This window comes from Salvelinus namaycush, unplaced genomic scaffold (genome assembly GCF_016432855.1).
Source record: "Salvelinus namaycush isolate Seneca unplaced genomic scaffold, SaNama_1.0 Scaffold427, whole genome shotgun sequence".
NCBI lineage: Eukaryota > Metazoa > Chordata > Actinopteri > Salmoniformes > Salmonidae > Salvelinus > Salvelinus namaycush.
The window spans coordinates 1-21,486 of NW_024061117.1; the positions used below are offsets into that span (position 1 = coordinate 1).

At 48.1% G+C, this 21,486-nt stretch overlaps 1 protein-coding gene across 1 annotated transcript in view; it reads left to right on the forward strand.

The window, feature by feature from the left end:
• Nucleotides 1-7,991: 7,991 nt before the first annotated feature.
• Nucleotides 7,992-21,486, forward strand: part of LOC120041263 (semaphorin-7A-like) — a gene marked incomplete at its 5' end in the record, with an annotated part of 28,473 nt that continues 14,978 nt past the window's right edge. Inside the window, one exon of the mRNA XM_038986199.1 lies at nt 7,992-8,100. Within this exon, the coding sequence (XP_038842127.1) occupies nt 7,992-8,100 (109 nt within the window). The remainder of the gene's footprint in view (nt 8,101-21,486) is intronic.

The following is a 21,486-nucleotide window of genomic DNA, read 5'->3' on the forward strand; positions in this document are numbered from 1 at the left end:
CCCTGTATATAGCCTCCACATTGACTCTGTACCTGTACCCCCCTGTATATAGCCTCCACATTGACTCTGTACCTGTACCCCCTGTATATAGCCTCCACATTGACTCTGTACCTGTACCCCCTGTATATAGCCTCCACATTGACTCTGTACCTGTACCCCCTGTATATAGCCTCCACATTGACTCTGTACCTGTACCCCCTGTATATAGCCTCCACATTGACTCTGTACCTGTACCCCCTGTATATAGCCTCCACATTGACTCTGTACCGGTACCCCCTGTATATAGCCTCCACATTGACTCTGTACCGGTACCCCCTGTATATAGCCTCCACATTGACTCTGTACCGGTACCCCCTGTATATAGCCTCCACATTGACTCTGTACCTGTACCCCCTGTATATAGCCTCCACATTGACTCTGTACCTGTACCCCCTGTATATAGCCTCCACATTGACTCTGTACCTGTACCCCCTGTATATAGCCTCCACATTGACTCTGTACCGGTACCCCCTGTATATAGCCTCCACATTGACTCTGTACCGGTACACCCTGTATATAGCCTCCACATTGACTCTGTACCTGTACCCCCTGTATATAGCCTCCACATTGACTCTGTACCTGTACCCCCTGTATATAGCCTCCACATTGACTCTGTACCGGTACACCCTGTATATAGCCTCCACATTGACTCTGTACCGGTACCCCCTGTATATAGCCTCCACATTGACTCTGTACCGGTACCCCCTGTATATAGCCTCCACATTGACTCTGTACCTGTACCCCCTGTATATAGCCTCCACATTGACTCTGTACCGGTACCCCCTGTATATAGCCTCCACATTGACTCTGTACCGGTACCCCCTGTATATAGCCTCCACACTGACTCTGTACCGGTACCCCCTGTATATAGCCTCCACATTGACTCTGTACCGGTACCCCCTGTATATAGCCTCCACACTGACTCTGTACCTGTACCCCCTGTATATAGCCTCCACATTGACACTGTAGCGGTACCCCTGTATATAGCCTCCACATTGACTCTGTACCGGTACCCCCTGTATATAGCCTCCACATTGACTCTGTACCGGTACCCCCTGTATATAGCCTCCACATTGACTCTGTACCGGTACCCCCTGTATATAGCCTCCACATTGACTCTGTACCGGTACCCCCTGTATATAGCCTCCACATTGACTCTGTACCGGTACCCCCTGTATATAGCCTCCACATTGACTCTGTACCGGTACCCCCTGTATATAGCCTCCACATTGACTCTGTACCGGTACCCCCTGTATATAGCCTCCACATTGACTCTGTACCGTACCCCCTGTATATAGCCTCCACATTGACTCTGTACCGGTACCCCCTGTATATAGCCTCCACATTGACTCTGTACCGGTACCCCCTGTATATAGCCTCCACATTGACTCTGTACCGGTACCCCCTGTATATAGCCTCCACATTGACTCTGTACCGGTACCCCCTGTATATAGCCTCCACATTGACTCTGTACCGTACCCCCTGTATATAGCCTCCACATTGACTCTGTACCGGTACCCCCTGTATATAGCCTCCACATTGACTCTGTACCGGTACCCCCTGTATATAGCCTCCACATTGACTCTGTACCGTAACACCCTGTATATAGCCTCCACATTGACTCTGTACCGGTACCCCCTGTATATAGCCTCCACATTGACTCTGTACCGGTACCCCCTGTATATAGCCTCCACATTGACTCTGTACCGGTACCCCCTGTATATAGCCTCCACATTGACTCTGTACCGGTACCCCCTGTATATAGCCTCCACATTGACTCTGTACCGGTACCCCCTGTATATAGCCTCCACACTGACTCTGTACCGGTACCCCCTGTATATAGCCTCCACATTGACTCTGTACCGGTACCCCCTGTATATAGTCTCCACATTGACTCTGTACCGGTACCCCCTGTATATAGCCTCCACACTGACTCTGTACCGGTTCCTCCATGTATATAGCCTCCACATTGACTCTGTACCGGTACCCCCTGTATATAGCCTCCACATTGACTCTGTACCGGTACCCCCTGTATATAGCCTCCACATTGACTCTGTACCGGTACCCCCTGTATATAACCTCCACACTGACTCTGTACCGGTACCCCCTGTATATAGCCTCCACATTGACTCTGTACCTGTACCCCCTGTATATAGCCTCCACATTGACTCTGTACCGGTACCCCCTGTATATAGCCTCCACATTGACTCTGTACCGGTACCCCCTGTATATAGCCTCCACACTGACTCTGTACCGGTACCCCCTGTATATAGCCTCCACATTGACTCTGTACCGGTACCCCCTGTATATAGTCTCCACATTGACTCTGTACCGGTACCCCCTGTATATAGCCTCCACACTGACTCTGTACCGGTTCCTCCATGTATATAGCCTCCACATTGACTCTGTACCGGTACCCCCTGTATATAGCCTCCACATTGACTCTGTACCGGTACCCCCTGTATATAGCCTCCACATTGACTCTGTACCGGTACCCCCTGTATATAGCCTCCACATTGACTCTGTACCGGTACCCCCTGTATATAGCCTCCACATTGACTCTGTACCGGTACCCCCTGGATATAGCCTCCACATTGACTCTGTACCTGTACCCCCTGTATATAGCCTCCACATTGACTCTGTACCGGTACCCCCTGTATATAGCCTCCACATTGACTCTGTACCGGTACCCCCTGGATATAGCCTCCACATTGACTCTGTACCGGTACCCCCTGTATATAGCCTCCACATTGACTCTGTACCGGTACCCCCTGTATATAGCCTCCACATTGACTCTGTACCGGTACCCCCTGTATATAGCCTCCACATTGACTCTGTACCGGTACCCCCTGTATATAGCCTCCACATTGACTCTGTACCGGTACCCCCTGTATATAGCCTCCACATTGACTCTGTACCGGTACCCCCTGGATATAGCCTCCACATTGACTCTGTACCGGTACCCCCTGTATATAGCCTCCACATTGACTCTGTACCGGTACCCCCTGTATATAGCCTCCACATTGACTCTGTACCGGTACCCCCTGTATATAGCCTCCACATTGACTCTGTACCGGTACCCCCTGTATATAGCCTCCACATTGACTCTGTACCGGTACCCCCTGTATATAGCCTCCACATTGACTCTGTACCGGTACCCCCTGTATATAGCCTCCACATTGACTCTGTACCTGTACCCCCTGTATATAGCCTCCACATTGACTCTGTACCGGTACCCCCTGTATATAGCCTCCACATTGACTCTGTACCGGTACCCCCTGTATATAGCCTCCACATTGACTCTGTACCGGTACCCCCTGGATATAGCCTCCACATTGACTCTGTACCGGTACCCCTGTATATAGCCTCCACATTGACTCTGTACCGGTACCCCCTGTATATAGCCTCCACATTGACTCTGTACCGGTACCCCCTGTATATAGCCTCCACAATTGACTCTGTACCGGTACCCCCTGTATATAGCCTCCACATTGACTCTGTACCGGTACCCCCTGTATATAGCCTCCACATTGACTCTGTACCGGTACCCCCTGGATATAGCCTCCACATTGACTCTGTACCGGTACCCCCTGTATATAGCCTCCACATTGACTCTGTACCGGTACCCCCTGTATATAGCCTCCACATTGACTCTGTACCGGTACCCCCTGTATATAGCCTCCACATTGACTCTGTACCGGTACCCCCTGTATATAGCCTCCACATTGACTCTGTACCGGTACCCCCTGTATATAGCCTCCACATTGACTCTGTACCGGTACCCCCTGTATATAGCCTCCACATTGACTCTGTACCGGTACCCCCTGTATATAGCCTCCACATTGACTCTGTACCGGTACCCCCTGTATATAGCCTCCACATTGACTCTGTACCTGTACCCCCTGTATATAGCCTCCACATTGACTCTGTACCGGTACCCCCTGTATATAGCCTCCACATTGACTCTGTACCGGTACCCCCTGTATATAGCCTCCACATTGACTCTGTACCGGTACCCCCTGGATATAGCCTCCACATTGACTCTGTACCGGTACCCCCTGTATATAGCCTCCACATTGACTCTGTACCGGTACCCCCTGTATATAGCCTCCACATTGACTCTGTACCGGTACCCCCTGTATATAGCCTCCACAATGACTCTGTACCGGTACCCCCTGTATATAGCCTCCACATTGACTCTGTACCGGTACCCCCTGTATATAGCCTCCACATTGACTCTGTACCGGTACCCCCTGGATATAGCCTCCACATTGACTCTGTACCGGTACCCCCTGTATATAGCCTCCACATTGACTCTGTACCGGTACCCCCTGTATATAGCCTCCACATTGACTCTGTACCAGTACCCCCTGTATATAGCCTCCACATTGACTCTGTATCGGTACCCCCTGTATATAGCCTCCACATTGACTCTGTACCGGTACCCCCTGTATATAGCCTCCACATTGACTCTGTACCTGTACCCCCTGTATATAGTCTCCACATTGACTCTGTACCGGTACCCCCTGTATATAGTCTCCACATTGACTCTGTACCTGTACCCCCTGTATATAGCCTCCACATTGACTCTGTACTGGTACCCCCTGTATATAGCCTCCACATTGACTCTGTACCGTACCCCCTGTATATAGCCTCCACATTGACTCTGTACCAGTACCCCCTGTATATAGCCTCCACATTGACTCTGTACCGGTACCCCCTGTATATAGCCTCCACATTGACTCTGTACCGGTACCCCCTGTATATAGCCTCCACATTGACTCTGTACCGGTACCCCCTGTATATAGCCTCCACATTGACTCTGTACCGGTACCCCCTGTATATAGCCTCCACATTGACTCTGTACCGGTACCCCCTGTATATAGCCTCCACATTGACTCTGTACCGGTACCCCCTGTATATAGTCTCCACATTGACTCTGTACCAGTACCCCCTGTATATAGCCTCCACATTGACTCTGTACCAGTACACCCTGTATATAGCCTCCACATTGACTCTGTACCTGTACCCCCTGTATATAGCCTCCACATTGACTCTGTACCGGTACCCCCTGTATATAGCCTCCACATTGACTCTGTACCGGTACCCCCTGTATATAGCCTCCACATTGACTCTGTACCAGTACCCCCTGTATATAGCCTCCACATTGACTCTGTACCTGTACCCCCTGTATATAGCCTCCACATTGACTCTGTACCTGTACCCCCTGTATATAGCCTCCACATTGACTCTGTACCGGTACCCCCTGTATATAGCCTCCACATTGACTCTGTACCGGTACCCCCTGTATATAGCCTCCACATTGACTCTGTACCGGTACCCCCTGTATATAGCCTCCACATTGACTCTGTACCGGTACCCCCTGTATATAGCCTCCACATTGACTCTGTACCGGTACCCCCTGTATATAGCCTCCACATTGACTCTGTACCGGTACCCCTGTATATAGTCTCCACATTGACTCTGTACCGGTACCCCCTGTATATAGCCTCCACATTGACTCTGTACCGGTACCCCCTGTATATAGCCTCCACATTGACTCTGTACCGGTACACCCTCTATATAGCCTCCACATTGACTCTGTACCGGTACCCCCTGTATATAGCCTCCACATTGACTCTGTACCGGTACCCCCTGTATATAGCCTCCACATTGACTCTGTACCGGTACCCCTGTATATAGCCTCCAAATTGACTCTGTACCAGTACCCCCTGTATATAGCCTCCACATTGACTCTGTACCGGTACCCCCTGTATATAGCCTCCACATTGACTCTGTACCGGTACCCCCTGTATATAGTCTCCACATTGACTCTGTACCGGTACCCCCTGTATATAGCCTCCACATTGACTCTGTACCGGTACCCCCTGTATATAGCCTCCACATTGACTCTGTACCAGTACCCCCTGTATATAGCCTCCACATTGACTCTGTACCGGTACACCCTCTATATAGCCTCCACATTGACTCTGTACCGGTACCCCCTGTATATAGCCTCCACATTGACTCTGTACCGGTACCCCCTGTATATAGCCTCCACATTGACTCTGTACCGGTACCCCTGTATATAGCCTCCAAATTGACTCTGTACCAGTACCCCCTGTATATAGCCTCCACATTGACTCTGTACCGGTACCCCCTGTATATAGCCTCCACATTGACTCTGTACCGGTACCCCCTGTATATAGTCTCCACATTGACTCTGTACCGGTACCCCCTGTATATAGCCTCCACATTGACTCGTTACCAGTACCCCCTGTATATAGGCTCCACATTGACTCTGTACCTGTACCCCCTGTATATAGCCTCCACATTGACTCGTTACCAGTACCCCCTGTATATAGCCTCCACATTGACTCTGTACCGGTACCCCCTGTATATAGCCTCCACATTGACTCTGTACCGGTACCCCTGTATATAGCCTCCAAATTGACTCTGTACCAGTACCCCCTGTATATAGCCTCCACATTGACTCTGTACCGGTACCCCCTGTATATAGCCTCCACATTGACTCTGTACCGGTACCCCCTGTATATAGTCTCCACATTGACTCTGTACCGGTACCCCCTGTATATAGTCTCCACATTGACTCTGTACCTTTACCCCCTGTATATAGCCTCCACATTGACTCGTTACCAGTACCCCCTGTATATAGCCTCCACATTGACTCTGTACCGGTACCCCCTGTATATAGCCTCCACATTGACACTGTACCGGTACCCCCTGTATATAGCCTCCACATTGACTCTGTACCGGTACCCCCTGTATATAGCCTCCACATTGACTCTGTACCAGTTCCTCCATGTATATAGTCTCCACATTGACTCTGTACCGGTACCCCCTGTATATAGCCTCCACATTGACTCTGTACCGGTACCCCCTGTATATAGCCTCCACATTGACTCTGTACCGGTACCCCCTGTATATAGCCTCCACATTGACTCTGTACCAGTACCCCCTGTATATAGCCTCCACATTGACTCTGTACCGGTACCCCCTGTATATAGCCTCCACATTGACTCTGTACCAGTACCCCCTGTATATAGCCTCCACATTGACTCTGTACCGGTACCCCCTGTATATAGCCTCCACATTGACTCTGTACCAGTACCCCCTGTATATAGCCTCCACATTGACTCTGTACCGGTACCCCCTGTATATAGTCTCCACATTGACTCTGTACCAGTTCCTCCATGTATATAGTCTCCACATTGACTCTGTACCGGTACCCCCTGTATATAGCCTCCACATTGACTCTGTACCGGTACCCCCTGTATATAGTCTCCACATTGACTCTGTACCAGTTCCTCCATGTATATAGTCTCCACATTGACTCTGTACCAGTACCCCCTGTATATAGCCTCCACATTGACTCTGTACCGGTACCCCCTGTATATAGTCTCCACATTGACTCTGTACCAGTTCCTCCATGTATATAGTCTCCACATTGACTCTGTACCGGTACCCCCTGTATATAGCCTCCACATTGACTCTGTACCGGTACCCCCTGTATATAGCCTCCACATTGACTCTGTACCGTAACACCCTGTATATAGCCTCCACATTGACTCTGTACCGTAACACCCTGTATATAACCTCCACATTGACTCTGTACCAGTACCCCCTGTATATAGTCTCGCTGTTGTTATTTTACTGCTGTTCTTTAATTACTTTTATTTCTTATTCTTATCCGTATTTTTTTTTAAACTGCATTGTTGGTTAGGGGCCTGTAAGTCAGCATTTCACTGTAAGGTCTACTACACCTGTTGTATTCAGCATTTCACTGTAAGGTCTACTACACCTGTTGTATTCAGCATTTCACTGTAAGGTCTACTACACCTGTTGTATTCGGCACATGTGACTAATAAAATTAGATTTGATTTGAAGATGAACAATCTAACCTGAGTCTAACCTGTTCTCTCCACCAATAGGAATGGCACAGCTGTCTGCGTCTACTCCATGGAAGAGATCGACAGGATATTCCAGAACTCTCTCTTCAAGGGATACAGTGAAGACATTCCCAACCCAAGACCTGGAACAGTAAGGAATTCTGCCTATTTTCCATCTTCCAGGACAATAACCATATTTTCTATTCTGCAGCTACATGTACATCTCTGCTCTCGTTAATAACGAAGGAGTCTGTTGTCTTCTTATTCTAGAGAATCAGAAATATTTCAGCCAGTGTCATGTGGACCATAAATAACAAGTGACTGAAAACAAAGGAAAGTTTGAGACTCGTTATTCCAGGGTGGACAGAGACACATTTTCCTCCTGTGTGCCTTATAGGAACGTCAGTATTCCACAGACAAAGGGAAACATGGTCTGTGTCCCAAATGACACCCTATTCCCTATGTAGTGCACTACTTTAGACCAGAGCCCTATTCCCTAATAGTGCACTACTTTAGACCAGAGCCCTATGGAACCCTATTCCCTATATAGTGCACTACTTTAGACCAGAGCCCTATGGAACCCTATTCCCTATATAGTGCACTACTTTAGACCAGGGCCCTATGGAACCCTATTCCCTATATAGTGCACTACTTTCCAAAGCCCTGGTCAAAGGTAGTGCACTACATAGGGAATAGGGTGGCATTTGAGGACACAACCTAAAGCCTCCCTGGCCTGTACAGCTGACTAAAGCATGGAACCATGGGGCTCTACAGCTCAGAGTTCACATCAGTTTCCACATGTTTTCAGTTTCCGAATGTCTTTCTATAGCTGTGGCTGTGTCTGTGTCTGTGGCTGGGGCTGGTGCTGGGGCTGTGGCTGCTGCAGTCATGACACATAATATCTCCAACTGTGACTCATAGTTGCCTGTATGTACTGCGCCTGTCGAGTAGATTGCGCCTGACAACAGCATTAGAGCAACCACATATCCTGAGGCCGCATTTATTGTAGCTGGGGATTTTAACAAAGCAAATTTGAGGAAAAGGCTACCGAAGTTCTACCAACACATTGACTTTAGTTCTCGCGCTGGGAAAACACTGGACCACTGCTACTCAACTTTCTGAAATGCCTACAAGGCCCTCCCGCGCCCTCCCTTCTGACCACGACTCCATTTTGCTCCTCCCTTCCTATAGGCAGAAACTCAAACAGGAAGGACCCGTCCTAATGACTATCCAACACTGGTCTGACCAATCGAAATCCACGCTTCAAGATTGTTTTGTTCACGCAGACTGGGATATTGTAACGGCTTTCCTCCTCCTCTTCATCCGAAGAGGAGGAGCAGGGATTGAACCAAAATGCAGCGTTGTGTGATGACATATTATTTATTTAAACAAGACACAAAACGAACTATACTTGATTAACTACAAAACAACAAACGACGTAGACGCACCTGAACATAAGAACTTACGTATAACGAAGAACGCATGAAAACAGGAACAGACTACATAAACCGAACAAACGAACAAACAAAACCGAAACAGTCCCATGTGGCGTAACATAACACAGACACAGGAGACAACCACCCACAAACAAACAGTGTGAAAACACCTACCTTAATATGACTCTCAATCAGAGGAAATGAAAACCACCTGCCTCTAATTGAGAGCCATATCAGGTCACCCTTTAAACCAACATAGAAACAGAAAACATAGACTGCCCACCCAAACTCACGTCCTGACCAACTAACACATACAAAACTAACAGAAAACAGGTCAGGAACGTGACATAACCCCCCCCTCAAGGTGCGAACTCCGGGCGCACCAGCACAAAGTCTAGGGGAGGGTCTGGGTGGGCATCTGACCACGGTGGTGGCTCAGGCTCTGGGCGAGGTCCCCACCCCACCATAGTCAATCCCAGCTTACGTCTCCCCCTTAGAATGACCACCCTCATCTTACACCCACTTAATTTAAATGTTAACCTTAAGATAAGGGGCAGCACCAGTACAAGGGGCAGCACCGGGATAGAGAGATAGCTCAAGACCGAGAGGTAGGTCAGGATAGAGAGGTAGCTCAGGATAGAGGGGCAACTCCGGACTGAAGGGCAGCTCCGGACAGAGAGACAGCTCTGGACTGAGGGACAGTTCTGGATCAATGGCAGCTCTGGGCTGAGGGGCAGCTCATGACTGGCTGACGGCTCTGGACGCTCATGGCTAGCTGACGGCTCTGGACGCTCATGGCTAGCTGACGGCTCTGGACGCTCATGGCTGGCTGACGGCTCTGGACGCTCATGGCTGGCTGACGGCTCTGGACGCTCATGGCTGGCTGACGGCTCTGGACGCTCATGGCTGGCTGACGGCTCTGGACGCTCATGGCTCGCTGGCGGCTCTGGCAGATCCTGTCTGGTTGGCGGCTCTGGCAGATCCTGTCTGGTTGGCGGCTCTGGCAGATCCTGTCTGGTTGGCGGCTCTGGCAGATCCTGTCTGGTTGGCGGCTCTGGCAGATCCTGACTGACGAATGGCTCTAGCGGCTCCTGACTGACTAACGGCTCTGACGGCTCGGGACAGACGGGCGGCTCTAATGGCTCGGGACAGACGGATGGCTCAGACGGCGCTGGGGAGACGGATGGCTCAGACGGCGCTGGGGAGACGGATGGCTCAGACGGCGCTGGGGAGACGGATGGCTCAGATGGCGCTGAGGAGACGGATGGCTCAGATGGCGCTGCGGAGACGGATGGCTCAGATGGCGCTGCGGAGACGGATGGCTCTGGCTGATCCTGTCTGGCGGAAGGCTTTGGCTGCTCCTGTCTGGCGGAAGGCTCTAGCGGCTCCTGTCTGGCGGAAGGCTCTAGCGGCTCCTGTCTGGCGGAAGGCTCTGTAGGCTCATGGCAGACGGGCGGCTTTGCAGGCTCATGGCAGACGGGCGGCTTTGAAGGCTCAATACAGACGGGCAGTTCATGCGGCGCTTGGCAGACGGACAGTTCAGGCGCCGTTGGGCAGACGGCAGACTCTGGCCGGCTGAGACGCACTGTAGGCCTGGTGCGTGGTGCCGGAACTGGAGGCACCGGACTGGAGACACGCACTTCAAGCCTAGTGCGGGGAGCAGGGACAGGGCACACTGACCTCTCGAAGCGCACTATAGGCCTGGTGCGTGGTACCGGCACTGGTGGCACCGGGCTGAGTGCACGCACATCAGGACGAGTACGGGGAGAAGGAACAGTGCGTACAGGGCTCTGGAGACGCACAGGAGGCTTAGTGCGTGGTGCCGGAACTGGAGGCACTGGGCTGGAGACACGCACCATAGGGAGAGTGCGTGGAGGAGGAACAGGGCTCTGGAAACGCACTGGAAGCCTGGTGCGTGGAGTAGGCACTGGTGGTACTGGGCTGGGGCGGGGAGGTGGTGCCGGAAATACCGGACCGTGCAGGCGTACTGGCTCCCTTGAGCATTGAGCCTGCCCAACCTTACCTGGTTGAATGCTCCCCGTCGCCCGACCAGTGCGGGGAGGTGGAATAACCCGCACCGGGCTATGTAGGCGAACCGGGGACACCATGCGTAAGGCTGGTGCCATGTAAGCCGGCCCAAGGAGACGTACTGGTGGCCAGATATGTAGAGCCGGCTTCATGACATCCGGCTCAACGCTCAATCTAGCCCTACCAGTGCGGGGAGGTGGAATAACCCGCACCGGGCTATGCACACGTACAGGAGACACCGTGCGCTCTACTGCGTAACACGGTGTCTGCCCGTACTCCCGCTCTCCACGGTTAGCCTGAGAAGTGGGCGCAGGTCTCCTACCTGCCCTTGGCCCACTACCTCTTAGCCCCCCCCCAAGAAATTTTTGGGGTTTCTTCTCGGGCTTCCTTGCTAGCCGCGTACCTTCATATCTCCGGTCTTGAGCTTGATTCTCCGGCTTCCAGCCACGTCTCCTTGCTGCCTCCTCATACCACCGCTCTTGGGCTCTCGCTGCCTCCATCTCCTCACGAGCGCGGCGATATTCCCCAATATGTGCCCAGTGTCCTTTTCCCTCCAAGACTTCTTCCCAAGTCCACGAGTCCTGATTATTTGGTCGCTGCTCGTAGTCACACTGCTTGGTTCTGGTAATTTGGTGGGTGGTTCTGTAACGGCTTTCCTCCTCCTCTTCATCCGAAGAGGAGGAGTAGGGATTGAACCAAAATGCAGCGTTGTGTGATGACATATTATTTATTTAAACAAGACACAAAACGAACTATACTTGATTAACTACAAAACAACAAACGACGTAGACGCACCTGAACATAAGAACTTACGTATAACGAAGAACGCATGAAAACAGGAACAGACTACATAAACCGAACAAACGAACAAACAAAACCGAAACAGTCCCATGTGGCGTAACATAACACAGACACAGGAGACAACCACCCACAAACAAACAGTGTGAAAACACCTACCTTAATATGACTCTCAATCAGAGGAAATGAAAACCACCTGCCTCTAATTGAGAGCCATATCAGGTCACCCTTTAAACCAACATAGAAACAGAAAACATAGACTGCCCACCCAAACTCACGTCCTGACCAACTAACACATACAAAACTAACAGAAAACAGGTCAGGAACGTGACAGATATGTTCTGGGTAGCTTCAGAGAATAATATTGACGAATACACTGATAAGTGAGTTTATCAGGAAGTGTATAGGAGATGTTGTACCAACTGTGACTATTAAAACCTTCCCTAACCAGAAACCGTGGATAGATGGCAGCGTTCACGCAAAACTGAAAGCGCGAACCACCGCATTTAACCATGGCAAGGTGACTGGGAATATGGCAGAATACAAACAGTGTAGTTATTCCCTCCGCAAGGCAATCAAACAGGCAAAACGTCAGTATAGAGACAAAGTGGAGTCACAATTCAACGGCTCAGACACGAGACGTATGTGGCAGGGTCTACAGACAATCACGGACTACAAAAGAAAAACCAACCAGCTACGTCACGGACACCGATGTCTTGCTTCCGGATAAGCTAAACACCTTCTTCGCCCGCTTTAAGGATAACACAGTGCCACTGACGCGGCTCGTTAGCAAGGACTGTGGGCTCTCCTTCTCCGTGGCAGACGTGATTAAGACATTTAAGCGTGTTAACCCTCGCAAGGCTGCCGGCCCAGATGGCATCCCTAGCCACGTCCTCAGAACATGCGCAGCTGGCTGGTGTGTTTACGGACATATTCAATCTCTCCCTATCCAAGTCCGATGTCCCCACATGCTTCAAGATGGCCACCATTGTTCCTGTACCCAAGAAGGCAAAGATAACTGAGCTAAATGACTACCGCCCCGTAGCACTCACTTCTGTCATCATGAAGTGCTTTGAGAGACTAGTCATATCTAGATCATATCACCTCTACCTTACCTTACCTGACACCCTAGACCCACTCCAATTTGCTTACCGCCCCAATAGATCCACAGACGATCACCATCACCACCATGTGCAATCACCATCGCACTGCACACTGCCCTAACCCATCTGGACAAGAGAAATACCTATGTAAGAATGCTGTTCTTTGACTATATCTCAGCATTCAGCACTCTAGTACCCTCCAAGCTCATCATTAAGCTTGAGGCCCTGGGTCTGAACCCCGCCCTGTGCAACTGGGTCCTGTACTTCCTGACGGGCCGCCCCCAGGTGGTGAAGGTAGGAAACAACACCTCCACTTCGCTGATCCTCAACACTGGGGCCCCACAAGGGTGTGTGCTCAGCCCCCTCCTGTACTCCCTGTTCACCCACGACTGCGTGGCCATGCACACCTCTAACTCAACCATCAAGTTTGCAGACGACACAACAGTAGTAGGCCTGATTACCAACAACGAGGAGACAGCCTACAGGGAGGAGGTGAGGGCTCTGGGAGTGTAGTGCCAGAAAAATAACCTCTCACTCAACGTCAACAAAACAAAGGAGATGATCGTGGACTTCAGGAAACAGCAGAGGGTGCATCCTCCTATCCACATTGATGGGACCGCAGTGGAGAAGGTGGAAAAGCTTCAAGTTCCTCGGCGTACACATCACTGACAAACTGAAATAGTCCACTCACACAGACAGTGTGGTGAAGAAGGTGCAACAGCGCCTGAAATTTGGCTTGGCACCTTAAACCCTCACAAACTTTTACAGATGCACAGTTGAGAGCATCCTATCTGGCTGTATCACCGCTTGCTACGGCAACTGCACCGCCCGCAACCGGAGGGCTCTCCAGAGGGTAGTGAGGTCTGCCCAACACATCACTGGGGGCAAACTACCTGCCCTCCAGGACACATACAGTCGTGGCCAAAAGTTTTGAGAATGACACAAATATACATTTTTACAAAGTCTGCTGCCTCAGTTTGTATGATGGCAATTTGCATATACTCCAGAATGTTATGAAGAGTGATCAGATGAATTGCAATTAATTTGCCATGCAAATGAACTGAATACTCCAAAAAAACATTTCAACTGCATTTCAGCCCTGCCACAAAAGGACCAGCTGACATCATGTCAGTGATTCTCTCGTTAACACAGGTGTGAGTGTTGACGAGGACAAGGCTGGAGATCACTCTGTCATGCTGATTGAGTTCGAATAACAGACTGGACGCTTCAAAAGGAGGGTGGTGCTTGGAATCATTGTTCTTTCTCTGTCAACCATGTTACCTGCAAGGGAACACGTGCCGTCATCATTGCTTTGCACAAAAAGGGCTTCACAGGCAAGGATATCAACCATTTATCGGATCATCAAGAACTTCAAGGAGAGCGGTTCAATTGTTGTGAAGAAGGCTTCAGGGCGCCCAAGAAAGTCCAGCAAGCGCCAGGGATCGGGGTACCACCGGTACAGAGCTTGCTCAGGAATGGCAGCAGGCAGGTGTGAGTGCATCTGCACACACAGTGAGGCGAAGACTTTTGGAGGATGGCCTGGTGTCAAGAAGGGCAGCAAAGAAGCCACTTCTCTCCAGGAAAAACATCAGGGACAGACTGATATTCTGCAAAAGGTACAGGGATTGGACCACTGAGGACTGGGGTAAAGTCCTTTTCTCTGATGAATCCCCTTTCCGATTGTTTGGGGCATCGGAAAAAAGCTTGTCCGGAGAAGACAAGGTGAGTGCTACCATCAGTCCTGTGTCATGCCAACAGTAAAGCATCCTGAGACCATTCATGTGTGGGGTCACTCACAATTTTGCCTAAGAACACAGCAATGAATAAAGAATGGTACCAACACATCCTCCGAGAGCAACTTCTCCCAACCATCCAGGAACAGTTTGGTGACGAACTATGCCTTTTCCAGCATGATGGGTCACATTTCCATAAGGCAAAAGTGATAACTAAGTGGCTTGGGGAACAAAACATCGATATTTTGGGTCCATGGCCAGGAAACTCCCCAGACCTTAATCCCATTGAGAACTTGTGGTCAATCCTCAAGAGGCGGGTGGACAAACAAAAACCCACAAATTCGGACAAACTCCAAGCATTGATTATGCAAGAATGGGCTGGCATCAGTCAGGATGTGGCCCAGAAGTTAATTGACAGCATCGGCAGATTGCAGAGGTCTTGAAAGAGAAGGGTCAACACTGCAAATATTGACTCTTTGCATCAACTTCATGTAATTATCAATAAAAGCCTTTGACACTTATGAAATGCTTGCAATTATACTTCAGTATTCCATAGTAACATCTGACAAAAATATCTAAAGACACTGAAGCAGCAAACTTTGTGGAAATTAATATTTGTGTCATTCTCAAAACTTTTGGCCACGACTGTACACCACCCGATGTCACAGGAAGGCCAAAAAGATCATCAAGGACAACAACCACCCGAGCCACTGCCTGTTCACCCCACTATCATCCAGAAGGCGAGGTCAGTACAGGTGCATCACTGCCTGTTCACCCCGCTATCATCCAGAAGGCGAGGTCAGTACAGGTGCATCAAAGCAGGGACCGAGAGACTGAAAAACAGCTTCTATCTCAAGGCCATCAGACTGTTAAAACAGCCATCACTAGCCGGATATCACCCGGCTACTCAACCCTCTACCTTAGAGGCTGCTGCCATCTATACATAGACATGGAATTACTGGCTGCTTTAATAATGTAACACTAGTCACTTTAATAATGTTTACATACTGCTTTACTCATCTCATATGTATATACTGTATTCTATTTACTGTATTTTAGTCAATGCCACTCCAACATTGCTGGTCCTAATATATATTTCTTAATTCCATTATTTTACTTTTAGATGTGTGTGTATTGTTGTGTATTGTTAGATACTACCGCATTGTTGATGCTAGAAACACAAGCATTTCACTACACCCACAATAACATCTGGTAAATATGTGTATGTGACCAATAAAATGTGATTTCTACCACTACTGACACCCTTCTAGGTTTATGTGTTTCTGTTAGAGGAAGTTGTTCAGACAATAAACCACCTATCTGTTTTTCCTCCACCCTGACCCTGACCCTACAGTCCTCCAGCTCTTCCTTTTGGGAAGCATCAATATATTCTATTGTTTTGTCTAAGTTCCTCATGTGACTAAGACGTGTTGTATAGGCTACAACAAAACAACAGTCTGACTAAGGCCGGCTGTGCTTCCTGACTCCCTTTACCAGGAAGCAAGTGACTTTTCTTCTGACTTTTAAAGACATATTTATATATACGGTTTAACATATAAGAGTGTTAATATTTATATATGTGTTTTAAGAAATGGTAAATTACTTATAGGAGTATTAACAAAAGCAGGTTTTATGCTCTTATTTGGACTAAGTGATTTCCTGTGTCCCATTGAGAAGCGTAAACACCAACACGACATAGGATGTTATACTGGAATATTTATGTTAGCAGCCCATGTCTCCGTAATCTTTGGTGGACAGACTACATAACATGCATCTGATCAAACTATGCAAGATTTGGTCCTGGGATAAACGACATAAATGTCTCATTAACCATATTATTTGCTGCGAAATTACGATTTTATTCACTTATTTGGCTTCTTATTTGGCTTACAAAGGCTTCTATCAAATGGGGTGCTTATCTGGGTAAATACCTGTTCTCCTGTCTTATCTTCTCAGTGTGTCTCTAACAGTAAAGACCTGTTCTCCTGTCTTATCTTCTCAGTGTGTCTCCAATAGTAAAGACCTGTTCTCCTGTCTTATCTCCTCAGTGTCTCTAACAGTAACGACCTGTTCTCCTGTCTTATCTCCTCAGTGTGTCTCTAACAGTAAAGACCTGTTCTCCTGTCTTATCTCCTCAGTGTCTCTAACAGTAAAGACCTGTTCTCCTGTCTTGTCTCCTCAGTGTGTCTCTAACAGTAAAGACCTGTTCTCCTGTCTTATCTCCTCAGTGTGTCTCTAACAGTAAAGACCTGTTCTCCTGTCTTATCTCCTCAGTGTCTCTAACAGTAAAGACCTGTTCTCCTGTCTTATCTCCTCAGTGTGTCTCTAACAGTAAAGACCTGTTCTCCTGTCTTATCTCCTCAGTGTGTCTCTAACAGTAAAGACCTGTTCTCCTGTCTTATCTCCTCAGTGTGTCTCTAACAGTAACGACCTGTTCTCCTGTCTTATCTCCTCAGTGTCTCTAACAGTAAAGACCTGTTCTCCTGTCTTATCTCCTCAGTGTGTCTCTAACAGTAACGACCTGTTCTCCTGTCTTATCTTCTCAGTGTGTCTCTAACAGTAAAGACCTGTTCTCCTGTCTTATCTCCTCAGTGTGTCTCTAACAGTAAAGACCTGTTCTCCTGTCTTGTCTCCTCAGTGTGTCTCTAACAGTAAAGACCTGTTCTCCTGTCTTATCTTCTCAGTGTCTCTAACAGTAAAGACCTGTTCTCCTGTCTTATCTTCTCAGTGTCTCTAACAGTAAAGACCTGTTCTCCTGTCTTATCTCCTCAGTGTGTCTCTAACAGTAAAGACCTGTTCTCCTGTCTTATCTCCTCAGTGTGTCTCTAACAGTAAAGACCTGTTCTCCTGTCTTATCTCCTCAGTGTCTCTAACAGTAAAGACCTGTTCTCCTGTCTTATCTCCTCAGTGTGTCTCTAACAGTAAAGACCTGTTCTCCTGTCTTATCTCCTCAGTGTCTCTAACAGTAAAGACCTGTTCTCCTGTCTTATCTCCTCAGTGTCTCTAACAGTAAAGACCTGTTCTCCTGTCTTATCTTCTCAGTGTCTCTAACAGTAAAGACCTGTTCTCCTGTCTTATCTCCTCAGTGTCTCTAACAGTAACGACCTGTTCTCCTGTCTTATCTCCTCAGTGTCTCTAACAGTAAAGACCTGTTCTCCTGTCTTATCTCCTCAGTGTCTCTAACAGTAAAGACCTGTTCTCCTGTCTTATCTCCTCAGTGTGTCTCTAACAGTAAAGACCTGTTCTCCTGTCTTATCTCCTCAGTGTGTCTCTAACAGTAAAGACCTGTTCTCCTGTCTTATCTCCTCAGTGTCTCTAACAGTAAAGACCTGTTCTCCTGTCTTATCTCCTCAGTGTGTCTCTAACAGTAAAGACCTGTTCTCCTGTCTTATCTTCTCAGTGTCTCTAACAGTAAAGACCTGTTCTCCTGTCTTATCTCCTCAGTGTCTCTAACAGTAAAGACCTGTTCTCCTGTCTTATCTCCTCAGTGTGTCTCTAACAGTAAAGACCTGTTCTCCTGTCTTATCTCCTCAGTGTGTCTCTAACAGTAAAGACCTGTTCTCCTGTCTTATCTCCTCAGTGTGTCTCTAACAGTAAAGACCTGTTCTCCTGTCTTGTCTCCTCAGTGTGTCTCTAACAGTAAAGACCTGTTCTCCTGTCTTATCTCCTCAGTGTCTCTAACAGTAAAGACCTGTTCTCCTGTCTTATCTCCTCAGTGTCTCTAACAGTAACGACCTGTTCTCCTGTCTTATCTCCTCAGTGTCTCTAACAGTAAAGACCTGTTCTCCTGTCTTATCTCCTCAGTGTCTCTAACAGTAAAGACCTGTTCTCCTGTCTTATCTCCTCAGTGTCTCTAACAGTAAAGACCTGTTCTCCTGTCTTATCTCCTCAGTGTCTCTAACAGTAACGACCTGTTCTCCTGTCTTATCTCCTCAGTGTCTCTAACAGTAAAGACCTGTTCTCCTGTCTTATCTCCTCAGTGTCTCTAACAGTAAAGACCTGTTCTCCTGTCTTATCTTCTCAGTGTCTCTAACAGTAAAGACCTGTTCTCCTGTCTTATCTCCTCAGTGTCTCTAACAGTAACGACCTGTTCTCCTGTCTTATCTTCTCAGTGTCTCTAACAGTAAAGACCTGTTCTCCTGTCTTATCTCCTCAGTGTGTCTCTAACAGTAAAGACCTGTTCTCCTGTCTTATCTCCTCAGTGTGTCTCTAACAGTAAAGACCTGTTCTCCTGTCTTATCTCCTCAGTGTGTCTCTAACAGTAAAGACCTGTTCTCCTGTCTTATCTCCTCAGTGTGTCTCTAACAGTAAATACCTGTTCTCCTGTCTTATCTCCTCAGTGTCTCTAACAGTAAAGACCTGTTGTCCTGTCTTGTCTCCTCAGTGTGTCTCTAACAGTAAAGACCTGTTCTCCTGTCTTATCTCCTCAGTGTGTCTCTAACAGTAAAGACCTGTTCTCCTGTCTTATCTCCTCAGTGTGTCTCTAACAGTAAAGACCTGTTCTCCTGTCTTATCTCCTCAGTGTGTCTCTAACAGTAAAGACCTGTTCTCCTGTCTTATCTCCTCAGTGTGTCTCTAACAGTAAAGACCTGTTCTCCTGTCTTATCTCCTCAGTGTCTCTAACAGTAAAGACCTGTTCTCCTGTCTTGTCTCCTCAGTGTGTCTCTAACAGTAAAGACCTGTTCTCCTGTCTTATCTCCTCAGTGTCTCTAACAGTAACGACCTGTTCTCCTGTCTTATCTCCTCAGTGTCTCTAACAGTAAAGACCTGTTCTCCTGTCTTATCTCCTCAGTGTGTCTCTAACAGTAAAGACCTGTTCTCCTGTCTTGTCTCCTCAGTGTGTCTCTAACAGTAAAGACCTGTTCTCCTGTCTTATCTCCTCAGTGTCTCTAACAGTAAAGACCTGTTCTCCTGTCTTATCTCCTCAGTGTCTCTAACAGTAAAGACCTGTTCTCCTGTCTTGTCTCCTCAGTGTGTCTCTAACAGTAAAGACCTGTTCTCCTGTCTTATCTCCTCAGTGTGTCTCTAACAGTAAAGACCTGTTCTCCTGTCTTATCTCCTCAGTGTGTCTCTAACAGTAAAGACCTGTTCTCCTGTCTTATCTCCTCAGTGTGTCTCTAACAGTAAAGACCTGTTCTCCTGTCTTGTCTCCTCAGTGTGTCTCTAACAGTAAAGACCTGTTCTCCTGTCTTATCTTCTCAGTGTCTCTAACAGTAAAGACCTGTTCTCCTGTCTTATCTTCTCAGTGTGTCTCTAACAGTAAAGACCTGTTCTCCTGTCTTATCTCCTCAGTGTCTCTAACAGTAAAGACCTGTTCTCCTGTCTTATCTCCTCAGTGTGTCTCTAACAGTAAAGACCTGTTCTCCTGTCTTATCTCCTCAGTGTGTCTCTAACAGTAAAGACCTGTTCTCCTGTCTTATCTCCTCAGTGTGTCTCTAACAGTAAAGACCTGTTCTCCTGTCTTATCTCCTCAGTGTGTCTCTAACAGTAAAGACCTGTTCTCCTGTCTTATCTTCTCAGTGTCTCTAACAGTAAAGACCTGTTCTCCTGTCTTATCTCCTCAGTGTGTCTCTAACAGTAAAGACCTGTTCTCCTGTCTTATCTCCTCAGTGTGTCTCTAACAGTAAAGACCTGTTCTCCTGTCTTATCTCCTCAGTGTGTCTCTAACAGTAAAGACCTGTTCTCCTGTCTTATCTCCTCAGTGTCTCTAACAGTAAAGACCTGTTCTCCTGTCTTATCTCCTCAGTGTCTCTAACAGTAAAGACCTGTTCTCCTGTCTTATCTCCTCAGTGTGTCTCTAACAGTAAAGACCTGTTCTCCTGTCTTATCTCCTCAGTGTCTCTAACAGTAAAGACCTGTTCTCCTGTCTTATCTCCTCAGTGTGTCTCTAACAGTAAAGACCTGTTCTCCTGTCTTATCTCCTCAGTGTCTCTAACAGTAAAGACCTGTTCTCCTGTCTTATCTCCTCAGTGTGTCTCTAACAGTAAAGACCTGTTCTCCTGTCTTATCTCCTCAGTGTGTCTAACAGTAAAGACCTGTTCTCCTGTCTTATCTCCTCAGTGTGTCTCTAACAGTAAAGACCTGTTCTCCTGTCTTATCTTCTCAGTGTCTCTAACAGTAAAGACCTGTTCTCCTGTCTTATCTCCTCAGTGTGTCTCTAACAGTAAAGACCTGTTCTCCTGTCTTATCTCCTCAGTGTGTCTCTAACAGTAAAGACCTGTTCTCCTGTCTTATCTCCTCAGTGTGTCTCTAACAGTAAAGACCTGTTCTCCTGTCTTATCTCCTCAGTGTGTCTCTAACAGTAAAGACCTGTTCTCCTGTCTTATCTCCTCAGTGTGTCTCTAACAGTAAAGACCTGTTCTCCTGTCTTATCTCCTCAGTGTGTCTCTAACAGTAAAGACCTGTTCTCCTGTCTTATCTTCTCAGTGTCTCTAACAGT